Genomic DNA, 13,771 nt, shown 5'->3' with positions numbered 1-13,771 from the left:
GACATCTGGAGTGAGATCAGTCACAGCCCTTCGTTCATCTCTAGTGGGCAGAGTGAAGCCAGCCCTGATTGGCCAAAGGGATAGTGCGACATAACAAGGAGCTCTGGGACAGGACAGCCAGTGTTGACAACGCCAGAACAATGTGGACAATTGAGGTGAGACTAGGCGATATTATTTTACTGGACGGAACAGTGGGATTGAGAAGAGATTGTCCAAGTAGAAGACAACCCTTTAACCTATTGTTTTTCCCTGCCTTCATTTGATATTGTGGGGGCTTTGGACACAATGATTGGCTTTACATAGGATTATGGACCAAGTTAGAATGTTAGCAATGTTCATCCCCAAAGCAAATTGTACTATAAGAACCACTGAACACTTGACAGGGCAGCACGTATCATAAACCGCTCATGAAAGACACAGAGTAGGAGCTTTGTCTCCTTTTTTTCTTTCATTTTAACAATGACACACAGAAAGGACAAAAGTATGGCCAACAGAAGGGCTACAGTCACATGTTTATGACATAATTTGGTCCTGAAACAAGTAAGTCTACTACTGCAACAAAAGGCATTAACCAGCTGCATCCTAATGAACTCCCAATAAAAAAGAAAATAGATTAAAGTGTTGTCAGGTCCTAATCAATAAGTCTGCAGTCACTCTGGGCAATTGTAGACTTATGAATCCCCCAGGGCATGCACTGTGAGAATTTGCAGGTTTCTGAGCCGCGACCGGAGGGTATGCATGTGCTTGTATAGAGCAAGGCCGTGCTCACTCGATGGGCTCTGACCGGGAGTATGTATAACTCATACAAACCCTCCGATCCCGGGTCAGAAATCAGGGAATACCCGCAGTGCACACTGCGTGCGCTGGGGGAAAGGGAGGTTCATAGGACTGCAGTCACACAGAGTGACTACAGTTTACCGTTTTTACTGGACAACTCCTTTAAAGTTACAGTTGCTAATGTAATAAAATGTACTGTTGAGATCGAAAACATGGATGTCAGTAAGGTTATCTGGCTAGTGAACTGGATTTGTACGTCTTGTAGGTCTTAATTCCTTGTGTTTCACGGTATACTGTAGTAGTTGTATAAAGGTTAATTCATATTTGCATTCCCTAAATACAATGTATTCTGCACCAATTGCCTGTGTTGATGGCAGCCTGACTCGTCCCTACAAATCACCTTCCAAATATCAATACCAGAACCATGAATTTGCAGATCTTAAATACAAATGTTAAATATTCTAAGATTACAACCATATGAACTTTCAGAAATTCAATTTATATAGTAATTTATATGTGTGTAAAAAGTTAAAATATAGGGTATATACAATAGCTAATAAGCACAAAGAAGTTCTGCACACACAAAGTAAAAAAAAAATGTTCTGATGCAAACAATACATTATAAGTTTTAAAATACAAAATGTATTTCAAATAGTACATGATAACTCTACTCAACATAAAATATTTTACAAGACCAACAAATTCCAAAACACAAAGTAAGTTTCTGGTTTCAAATGCTGCGGTGAGCAGAGGCGAATAGTAAACCAATGGGGGATTTGCCCGATTTGTACATCTCTTTAATCCTTTTGACTTGGGATAATAAAAAATTATAATAAAATAAATATAAATGTGGAGTCAAATATCCCACAATATGTTGCTGGTGATAGGGATTTGAGCTTTAAGAGGTACAGTACATAAAGTAATGATTGCAGTTTTAAAATTGCTCAGTGTGTCGCTGCTTTAACAGAACACAGAGTATACAAGGGCCAAAACCGAAAATTGTTTTCTTTATATTTCCTTGTGCACTGAGGAGTGCTTTTTTAACGTCCTTTTTCAGTCCTTTAAAACTTCTCTAATGTATCTCAATGTGCTTAGAACAGACATTTTGTTAAAGTTTTGTACAATTATTTAATTTAATTAGAGTAGTTACCTTCAACTTGGCAGATGATTGGTGCAATTGCTCAGCAAAATAAAGCAATCACCCCCAAGACACGAGGCAGCTCCTCCACAGGACATTAACATGGTTATGTTCCACATGTTGTGTGGTTGTTTGGACACATCAATAACTGATCGATCTTCTCAAGTATTCTTGGGTCAGTCATAGTGGGGTAAAGTAGACGGGCAGCACAAGGCAGTGTCTGTAGTCAGCTCCCATAATACAGTATATCATTGTACTAAGAGCCACATCCATGAAAGACGCCAGAATGCATTATATATACACAAAAACATTCCCTGCAATAACAATGTGGAGCAAACACAGGGAGGGAAAAGCAGAATTGCAAAGAAACAAAATACAATAAAAAAAAAATAAAATAAGTCTTTTTTTCTTCTTGATCTTGAAAGGTGTTATTTACTCACTTGGTTTTGGAGGCAGGAGTTAGGAGCATTCACAGTTTAATGCAAAAAAAAGCAAAGATGAATGAAATCCTGTAGTTGCTGTCAGGCAGTTTTGCGCAAAAGGGGGATATAGAAAATGAAATAATAATTAAAAAAATTACAGTTCATCTGGTGTTGGGGTAACCAGTCTCTCCTCAATAGGGGTTCATAAATGTAAATAAATGTGCCCATCTTAGTCAGATTTGTGACAATAAAGGTCTTTAAGTGCTTTCAGTTCTTCAATCAATGTCTTGTTTTGATTTTCGAGGACAGCTACTCTGTTCTCTAAACATTTTACATATTCTTTCTTTTTCCGGCGACACTCCCGAGCAGCTTCCCTGTAAGTATAAAAGCATTTTATTATCAATCGACGAGCAAACAGTACATTAGTAACATAGTAACATAGTTATTAAGGTTGAAAGAAGACTTTAAATCCATCTAGTTCAACCCATAGCCTAACCTAACATGCCCTAACATGTTGATCCAGAGGGAGGCAAAAAAAAAAAACATTAAACAGACCACTAATAACAATTTATAGTATGTGTATGGCCCACAGTATGTATACCCCTGACCAACACACCCGTATGAGCTTTTTGTTCCTAAAACTGACTTGACTAAGGTGGCTATCAAATATAATGGCATATTTATTAGTCACTTAACTCTTCAGGGCCAACCATATTTTCATCTACTTGTTTGATTTCATGCACTAATTTGCAACTGACGTGATTGAAACATGATTCAGATGACTGTAAATCTGCAAGAAGAGGACACCATCGTGCAGGAAAAAGTGGAGGGCAAGATGCAGCCTCAAATTCCGCGCCAGAGGTTAGACAAGGATGGCATATTCTAGCTATGCTATTGACCTTGTGCGTCGTAGCTGTAGCCAATCACTGTGCTGAAATCACTGCTGCAGCAGTACTGAGTAATCTCTGGACGGAGGGAGGGTGAGAACATGCGGTGTTTGTTATTTTACAGTTTGGTGTACAACAAACTGGACAACCCCTTAAAAAAGCAGACTTTATAATCTGCTGAGCAGTTTTAAAGAAGTTTTATGTAGGATTGAATAAGTATAAAGTATGTGCCAATCATAAAATAAAGCTCAAGGCCGAACTACAATGTGTTTCACAGATCAAATATTAATGGCCACAATAATAACTGATTAAGGACTCTTTCACACATCCTGATATTTCTAGTACTAGAAAAAACAGTAGCAGTGCTATCCATGTCAGCGTGTGGCATCCGTGTGACACATACCAGTGCTTGGGAAAAGCAGTAGAGTTAGCGCTGTTCCCAGGCACTGAATTCTGATGATTGTCGCTTGGTCACCCTGCAACCAGGTGATGCTGATGACAGTTGTAGTTAGCACATGCTGCCTGGGAATAGATCTAACTACAACTCCCATAATTGTTGCCTGGTGTCCCTGCGATCAGCATGACCAGGTGGTGATGCTGATGAGAGTTGGAGTCAGTACCGACCATCTGTGTATCAAGTGTATTAAATAATGAAAAAAATGGTGTGGGGGTCCCCTTTAATTTTCCTAACCAGCTGAGAAAAAGCAGGCAGCTGGTGTTAATATTCTGGGAAAGGGCGAATAGCCACACAAAAGTTCCTAGCCTATTTATAACAGCTAACCGTTGTTTGCTTAGTCTTTACTGGTTAGTAAAAAAAGGGGGGACCCCAAAAATGATGTGGGGGTCCCCCCTAATTTTGCTAACCAGCAAAGGCTAAACAGATAAGCTGTGGGCTGATCTTAATAGGCTCGGAATGGCCAATGGATATTGACCCCCCCCCCCAGACTAAGAACACCAGCACTCAGCTGCCCCAGAAATGGCGCATCCATTAGTTGCGCCAATTCTAGTGCTCAGCCTCGGCTCTTCCCCACTTGCCCTGGAGTGTTGGCAAGTGGGTAATAGTTTTGGGGTTGATGTCAGCTGTTTTATGTCCGCTGGAATTACGCCCAACGGGTTAGTAATTGGGAGGCATCTGTCAGACACCCCCATTACTAACCCTGGAGTCAAAATTAATAAAGACACACAGAAAAAAAATTCTTACTTGGAGGGGGGGTGACCCTCTTTTACCCATTTGTTAACCTAAAAATAAATCGACGTAATCTTCACCTGTCCTCCATTAATCCATAACGATGGCAAACCCAAACCCTGCTACATCCGGATGGTGTGATGAGCGGTGACACATCAGCAATGTGACTGCTCACCACACTTTAAACTCACTGCTCACAGATTGAGAAGTTTCTAATGCTGTGAACGGTGAGTAAGGTTACTGCAGTTCATAGGCCGGCTCACACAGAGCTTACCAAAGGAACCGTTGCCTGTGACCTGCGGTAACCTTAATTACGTCACTGCAGCCGCATTCTCACGCTAAGCTCAGTGTGTTTCGGTTGGCGTGGTGAGGTGTCACATTACTGGATGTAGCAGAGTTAGGTGATTGTTGGGGAACTTGGTCTGGGAGGAGGCTAATATCCATGGCCTGGCCCCTTCCCAGCTTATTAATATCAGCTCACTGTTGTTAGTTTAGCTTTTGCTGGTTAGTGAAATAGTAGGGAGGACTCCACGTCCCTTTTTTTTTGGGTCCCCCCATTTTCAGTAACCAGCAGTGAGCTGTTATTAACCCCTTCATGACCCAGCCTATTTTAACTTGGCAATTTTTTGCAATTCTGACCAGTGTCCCTTTATGAGGTAATAACTCAGGAACGCGTCAACGGATCCTAGCGATTTTGAGGCTGTTTTTCCGTGACATATTGGGTTTCATGTTAGTGGTAAATTTAGGTCGATAACTTTTGCGTTTATTTGTGGAAAATTTTGGGCAAAAATTAGAAAATTTCGCAATTTTTAAATTTTGAATTTTTATTCTGTTAAACCAGTTATGTGACTCAAAATAGTTAATAAATAACGTTTCCCACATGTCTACTTTACATCAGCACAATTTTGGAAACAATTTTTTTTTTTTTGCTAGGAAGTTATAAGGGTTAAAATTTGACCAGCGATTTCTCATTTTTACAACAAAATTTACAAAACCATTTTTTTAGGGACCACCTCGCATTTGAAGTCAGTTTGAGGGGTCTATATGGCTGAAAATACCCAAAAGTGATACCATTCTAAAAACTGCACCCCTCCAGGTGCTCAAAACCACATTGAAGAAGTTTATTAACCCATCAGGTGTTTCACAGCAGCAGAAGCAACATGGAAGGAAAAAATGACCATTTAACTTTTTAGTCACAAAAATGATCTTTTAGCAACTATTTTTTTTATTTTCCCAAGGGTAAAAGGAGAAACTGGACACCAAAAATTGTTGCCCAATTTGTCCTGAGTACGCTGAAACCCCAAATGTGGGGAAGGGAGGGGTGGGGGGGGGGGACAAGGGGGACCACTGTTTGGGCGCACAGCAGGGCTCGCAAGGGAAGAAGCGCCATTTGACTTTTTGACTGAAAAATTGTCTCCAATCTTTAGCGGACACCATGTCGCATTTGAAGAGCCCCTGTGTGACTAAAGATTGGAGCTCCCCCACGAATGACCCCATTTTGGAAACTAAACTACCCCAAGGAACTTATCTAGATGCATAGTGCACACTTTGAACCCCCAGGTGCTTCACAAATTGATCCGTAAATTTGAAAAAGTACTTTTTTTTTTTTTTTTCTCCACAAAAATTTTCTTTTATCCTCAATTTTTTCATTTCAACATGGGTAGCAGGATAAAATGGATCCTAAAATTTGTTGGGCAATTTCTCCTGAGAACACAGATACCCCACATGTGGGGGTAAATCACTGTTTGGGTGCACAGCAAGGCTCAGAAGGAAAGGTGTGCCATTCGACTTTTTGAATGGAAAATTAGCTCCAATCGTTAGCGGACACCATGTCGCGTATTGAAAGTATGTAGTGTAGGTCCGGTTGGTGTGTGTGTTGTAGTATACACCAACACACACCAACCTGACGTACACTATACCACACCACACACCAACCTGACACACTACGTCAGGTTGGTGTGTGTGGTGTAGTGTACGTCAGGTTGGTGTGTGTGGTGTAGTATACACCACACACACCAACCTGACGCACACTATACCACACTACCCTGACGTACACTACATCACACAAAGCAACCTGACACACTACGTCAGGTTGGTGTGTGTGTGGTGTAGTGTATGTCAGGTTGGTGTGTGGTGCCGCGGTGTAACGTAGTCCGTTAAACGGGTTCACATAACGAAATGTGAACCTAGCCTTAGTCCAGATATAATCAGGAGTATGAATGCCCTTTTCATAGTCTGTGATCATACAATGAAATATTACAGGAAAGTGTAGAATTACTAACAATTTTTCTTAAGTAACCACCTATTGACAGCCCCCAACCTCTCCCCTCCCCTCAAAAAACAAACACCACCACTATACTATACCTGTTCTTCATAAGTCTCACTTCTCTCTTCCGTGCAGCTTCCTCAGCAGGCTGAGCAGGGATTGCTGGAGATGACGCCATGACCACTCCTGGTGCAATCGTGCTTGTGGGTGCGGTGCGTATCTGGTAAGTCTGTACATCTCCCGAGGCTGCTACAGTGGGGGGAGAATAAAATAACGTTATGCTAAAAAAAAAATCCTGCACAGTATGCGGTGTATTTCACACTGTGTGGATGGGGTTTGGTAGTCTATTGTAATATAAATCATTACATCATGTACAGGGTGTGAATATAGGGGTCAGTTTTTTGAAACTGAGTGTTTTTGGTTCTACTATGCTCTTTTGTGTCTTCAAGTTTCTTGGTGGTGTGTGAGCATGTTCCTACAGACTTGTTCACTGTGCAAGTAGCCCATGTGTTCCTGTTTCCATAATTGTTCTCTTGAGTCTACAAGACTAGGGAGTTACCCACCACTCCTCTTGGGCTATCTGCACAAAAGCTGTTCCACTCAGCATGTCCACATGGACTTTTCCTCTCTGAACCCTGTTCACACAGGTAATATACAGATGATCAGGTTTTTAAATACATCAGATAGGGATTGCATACATCAGTTAGGACTGCTCTGATATGGGTATACCTTGACGTTTGGTGGAGCAGCTTAGTATACATTTTTTGCAAAAAACGTATCAACCAAATACCCTGTTTTTACATCTTTTTACTAGCACTTGCAGATTACTGTGATTTTTTTGAAACTGAGTGTTTTTGGTTCTACTATGCTCTTTTGTGTCTTCATGGTAAATGAACTGGCAGGCAATTTAGCTTGAAGGGGTGGTCTGGAACTAAAATATATTTAAAATTCTGAATGCCCATCTAACATACTTTAAAGGGGCTGTCCAGTATATTTTTTTGTACTACTTCCTCTTTGATGGCACTTTGTTTGAGAATTCCAATGATAATGAACAAGAGAGAAAGCAGCCACTATACAATCTGCACACTACCAGTCAATTATGTGAAAAAATGAACAACTTTATTGGTAACAAAGTGTTAAAAACAATTAAAACCAATATGAAAGAAAACTCCCCCATGGGCCCTGTTCATAATAAATTCAGGATAGATGACACAAATAACACACATGGCGCTGAGCACAAATACAAATATAGAAGCAATACACTGCGGGATACAATATAAATCACACATGCAATATGAAAAGAATATGCTGAACCTCAATAGGTGAAAGGACAAAAGCGAGGTCCCTAATAAGGTGCTAATGCATAAATATCCCAAATGCATAAATATAATCCCAAATACAAAAGGGCATCAGCCTCCTACCATCTGGTCCTGTTCCTCACACTGGCAGCTTGGGTTACCCTCCCTACTTTAGGTGATCATTGGGTAACTTTTGTACACTGCTGGTGCAGCGTTTTTATCAGGCTGTTATTTTGGCCATTGGTATTAGCTGACATCTTCACACTGCGCACTGGGGCTTATTAGGGACCCCGCTTTTGTCCTTTCACCTATTGAGGTTCAGCATAATATCGCATGTGTGATTTATATTGTATCCCGCAGTGTATTGCTTCTATATTTGTATTTGTGCTCAGCGCCATGTGTGTGATTTGTGCCATCTATGCTGAATTTATTATGAACAGGGCCCATGGGGGAGTTTTCTTTCATATTGGTTTTAATTGTTTTTAACACTTTGTTACCAATAAAGTTGTTCCTTTTTTTCACATAATTGACTGGTGGTGTGCAGATTGTATAGTGGCTCCTTTCGCTCTTGTTCATTATCATTGTTGCCAGCCACTTTCTTGCACCCTCCCCCCCTTTTTGGATTGGTGAGTCAGTATATTGTAGTTGCGCCAGCAATATTGTCTTGTTCAATTGTTTGAGAATTCCAGTGCATGCTGGGATAGAAAAATGAGTCATCACTACCACAGCCTCTGTCCCCTCCCTGACATCTACTATATAATTGTCTAAGGGTCACTTCCGTCTTTCTGTCCTTCTGTCTGTCACGGATATTCATTGGTCGCAGCCTCTGTCTGTCATGGAATCCAAGTCGCTGATTGGTCTCTCCAGCTGCCTGTCATGGCTGCAGCGACCAATCAGCGACGGCCACAGTCCGATTAGTCCCTCCCCTGCAGTCAGAGCCCGGCACCCGCTCCATACTCCCCGCAGTCACCGCTCACACAGGGTTAATGCCAGCGGTAATGGACCGCGTTATGCCACGGGTAACTCACTCCGTTACCGCCGCTATTAACCCTGTGTGACCAAGATTTTACTATTGATGCTGCCTATGCAGTGTCAATAGTAAAAACATCTAATGTTAAAAATAATTTAAAAAAAATAAAAAATCATTATATACTCACCTTTCGCAACGCTCCGGTGACCGCTCCATGCAAGCGGCAGGTTACGGTGCCAAGGATGGTAAGGGAGAAGGACCTGCCATGACGTCACGGTCATGTGACCGCGACGTCATCACAGGCCCTGCGCGAGAAGGACCTGCCATGACGTCACAGTCATGTGACCGCAACGTCATCACAGTTCCTGCACGCCTGCGCGAGAAGCACCTTCCATGACGTCACGGTCATGTGACCGAACTACAAGGGGCCCTCGGAAGGTGAGTATATGTTTATTTTTTTACTTTTTAACCTGTGACATACGTGGCTGGGCAATATACTACGTAGCTGGGCAATATACTATGTGGCTGGGCAATATACTACGTGGCTCTGTGCTGTATACTACGTCGTTGTGCAATATACTACGTCGCTGTGCAATATACTACGTGGCTCTGTGCTGTATACTACGTCACTGGGCAATATACTACGTGACTGGGCAATATACTACGTGACTGGGCAATATACTACGTGACTGGGCAATATACTACATAACTGGGCAATATACTACATAACTGGGCAATATACTACGTAACTGGGCGATATACTACGTGACTGGGCAATATACTACGTGACTGGGCAATATACTACGTGACTGGGCAATATACTACGTGACTGGGCAATATACTACGTGACTGGGCAATATGCTACGTGACTGGGCAATATGCTACGTGACTGGGCAATATGCTACGTGACTGGGCAATATACTACGTGACTGGGCAATATACTACGTGACTGGGCAATATACTACGTGACTGGGCAATATACTACGTGACTGGGCAATATACTACGTAACTGGGCAATATACTACGTAACTGGGCAATATACTACGTAACTGGACAATATACTACGTAACTGGACAATATACTACGTAACTGGGCAATATACTACGTAACTGGGCAATATACTACGTAACTGGGCAAAAAAGGGGGGAAAATGGGGGGTGCGTCTAATAGTCGCAATGCAGGCTTACCTAGGTGGCAGAGGTGCGGTGGCAGAGGTCCGGTGGCAGAGGTGCGGTTGCGGGGGTGTGGCGGCAGAGGAGGCGCAGTAAGCGGGGTCCCTTTCCCCGGTATGGTGATGCAGCAGGCCCGGTATGCAGCAGAGCCGGGTGAATCCTCTTGTTATCGGTGGTGGCGGCCATTTTCCGGAGGCCGCGCGTGCGCAGATGGAGCGCTCTGCTTCCCGGGGCTTCAGGAAAATGGCCGCCACGATCTCCATCTGCGCACGCGCGGCCTCCCGCTGCCATTTTCCTGAAGCCCCGGGAGCAGAGCGCTTCATCTGCACACGCGCGGCCTCAGGAAGATGGCCGCGCCCACCGATAACAAGAGGATTCACCCTGCTCTGCTGCATACCGGGCCTGCTGCATCACCATACCGGGGAAAGGGACCCCGCTTACTGCGCCTCCTCTGCCGCCACACCCCCGCCACCGCACCTCTGCCACCGCACCTCTGCCACCTAGGTAAGCCTGCATGGTACGCCAGGGACCCCTCTCACGCCATACCTCTCACTGCACCTCCTGATCCCAGCACCTCCTGATCCCAGCACCTCCTGATCCCAGCACCTCCTGATCCCAGCACCTTCTCATCCCAGCACCTCCTCATCCCAGCATCACCCCACCTCTGCCGACACCTTGCCTCCTGTGACCCTGCTCTGCCACCGCCATAAGATACTGTAAATTCGGACAATAAGACGGACCCCCATGTTATAAAAAATCTTTTTTTCTGCAATTTTCACCCCAAATTTGGGGTGCGTCTTATGGTCCGGTGCGTCTTATAGTCCGAAAAATACGGTACTACGTAACTGGGCAATATACTACGTGACTGGGCAATATACTACGTGACTGGGCAATATACTACGTGGCTGGGCAATATACTACGTGGCTGGGCAATATACTACGTGGCTGGGCAATATACTACGTGGCTGGACAATATACTACGTGGCTGGACAATATACTACGTGACTGGGCAATATACTACGTGGCTGGGTAAACTACGTGGCTGGGCAATATACTACGTGGCTGGGCAATATACTACGTGGCTGGGCAATATACTACGTGGCTGGGCAATATACTACGTGACTGGGCAATATACTACGTGACTGGGCAATATACTACGTGGGCTGTGCAATATACTACGTGGGCTGTGCAATATACTACGTGGGCATGCATATTCTAGAATACCCGATGTGTTAGAATCGGGCCACCATCTAGTATGCAATATGCACAGTGAAAGTCTGTTCACTCGCCAGCTCTGATCAAAAGTAAAGAGTCTGTAATAGAGTGCGTTGTCAGTGTGCATTATAAGTAGAATACCCAGAAGAATACTCGTAATTGGACACATGATAGTGAATAAACCTGATATACCTATGACTGTTACAAACTTGTGTGTAAATTGGGCAAATCATGATATTATTATAACAAAATGGTGTCTTTCTCCCATAGTTTAGCAATTACACACTGTGGAATCAATAGAGAAATCACATCTTAAGATGGAATGCTAAAATGTCAACTTGTTCTTTACGCTCGTGTAAATTTGCCTTTGTAAAAAGCATCAGCAAAACAAAACAAAAAAATGTTTGCAGTTAACGGTTTGACCCAAGCAAAGCCTTAGATACACAACTAAAAAAAGAAAAATCTTATCTTCATAGACAGATTTATGTTGAAGTTACAGCAAAAAAAACTTTTTTTTTAAGACCATGTAAATAAAAAAAAAAAAAAAAAAAAAAAAAAAGAGAGAGAATGAATGGAGATGTGGGAACCCCAACGTTGGTGATCAATTGCAGCCTTGACAATATGACATTTATCACCTTACCCTGTTAATAATGTCTACTGCGTAGGTGGACTATGGCTTTACATAGGGAATAAATGCTACAAATAAAAAAGAACAGTGCAAGTGAGCTTGGTTTGAATCCTTAAAAAAATCAATAAGTTTAGGGCTTGCTGAAGATTTTCAAGCCCAGAAGATTCAGTGTATTTGGAGCAGATTATCCCCTTTGTAATGAAATCCACAGTCAAATCAGTACATAGAAAACTCAAGAGGTCCCAACCAGCGGCCCCTGTAGAAACATTGCCACAGGCTTTTCCCTTCAATGCCAGTGAGGGATGTAATACACCAGGACCTTAAACCTCTGATGCAAGCAGAATTATAAGGGCTATGGTATGGCCAACTCTACATCCGCAGGTGCCACAAAAATAAGATGGATTAGCCAAGGATCAGCAGAAAATTGACAAAACGCTTTTAGGAAGACCCAAGTTAGTTGTGGGTAAACTGTAGACCTATGGTGAAAGGAAGTGAGATGGTGGGATGAACAAGGGATGGCTATGAAGATAACATGCAGGTATCAGATTCTTGTTGACAACTGAAAACTTAATCATTAGCCATTAATAGCCTGACAGAAAAAAAAAATGACTGTAGAGGAGACTACAGAGGAAAGCCTCCTCTGTTTCTTGTGCAAGTCACTGATTATTCAGTGACCTGAGCCGAAATCTTGATCTGTGTATGTACATCTTTGGTGGCATTTTATTGAAGTCCTGTACACAAGATGCCGGCTCCCACTGCACACGAGCAGCCCACACAATGGTGGCGGTGGTGCAGAATTTTAAAAAGGAGGCAGGTCACTGACTAATCAGTGACCTGCACAAGAAGCTGAAGAGGCTGGTGGTGCTGGGCGAGAAGGAACAAGAAAAAAACCCTATGGACATAGCCTTCTTAAGTAAAGTTACCATAAACCAGTCACACGAATGCAGAAGCAACACATCACGTTACATCCCTTACCTTGTACAACAACTTGGTTACTTGGGACAAGAATTTGCTGTCCGTCGGTGGTCTGTGCATATTGTAAGATGGTGGGCTGAGATGCAGCTGTGTTGGCCATAGTTAATGTCTGAAGCCCTTGGACTCCATCTGTACCATTGTTGGCTAGTTGTATAGCTCCTCCCTGAGTAATGGCAACTAAATCAGAAATATACAGCACGGTATAATCATAAGAAAAGGTGTTTGAAAAATATTAGCAAGAAACATATGGCCACTTCCATCTCTGACAAGCAAGCTCAGTCAATGTGTTACACGGCTACAACTTGCAGATCTTTCACCCAAAATTAAGCAGCTGTTATTTGCAGAAAGACGTGTGAATGACTATTGCTGTCAGACCTGGTCTTACACTATCCAGTATACCAAACATAAGGTCCATCTGCACACTGTTGCATACATGCAGCAGATATTCGGAATTACAGTTGTGGTGTTGTGAATGAGATTTTGAGAAATCTGCAGTGTAGTGACCGGCACTACGTACCAGGGATCTTTCCGTCTGCAATGCAAAAAATTTACTTCACACAGTATGGAAAATCAATGTGTCAGCATGCCAGCCTTCAGGATGCTGCCTGCTGATATCCACACATGAGCCACACAGAAGGGGGCACTACAGCAAATTAGTGTAAAAAGGAGGTATGTTTTTAATCCCCCATATATAACGATGATACTGCCCTCTCTTTTGGGACAATTTATTCTTGAAAACTACCCTTAGCGAAAGCAAAATGCCCATCAGGGTGAATAACCACATACCCCTTATTTTCACCGAAGTAGACACACCTACTTTTTCTTAGCGTGGCTACG

The 13,771-nt window shown here is 42.8% G+C and overlaps 1 protein-coding gene across 2 annotated transcripts in view; it reads right to left on the bottom strand.

Moving 5' to 3' along the window:
- Positions 1–1,255: 1,255 nt before the first annotated feature.
- The window catches only part of CREB1 (cAMP responsive element binding protein 1), a 152,191-nt gene continuing 139,675 nt past the window's right edge, over positions 1,256–13,771 (bottom strand). For both annotated transcript variants that reach the window (XM_069733704.1, XM_069733703.1), the window contains 3 exons: positions 12,935–13,111; positions 6,775–6,925; positions 1,256–2,711 (listed from right to left, as the gene is read on the bottom strand). In XM_069733704.1, coding sequence (XP_069589805.1) covers positions 2,567–2,711; positions 6,775–6,925; positions 12,935–13,111 — 473 coding nt within the window. In that variant the 3' untranslated portion in view covers positions 1,256–2,566. The remainder of the gene's footprint in view (positions 2,712–6,774; positions 6,926–12,934; positions 13,112–13,771) is intronic.

The sequence above is a fragment of the Ranitomeya imitator genome, chromosome 7, assembly GCF_032444005.1.
Source record: "Ranitomeya imitator isolate aRanImi1 chromosome 7, aRanImi1.pri, whole genome shotgun sequence".
In the NCBI taxonomy this organism is placed as follows: Eukaryota; Metazoa; Chordata; class Amphibia; order Anura; family Dendrobatidae; genus Ranitomeya; species Ranitomeya imitator.
Note: the sequence above shows the minus strand (reverse complement) of the source record. Positions and strands in the feature narration are given on the sequence as shown.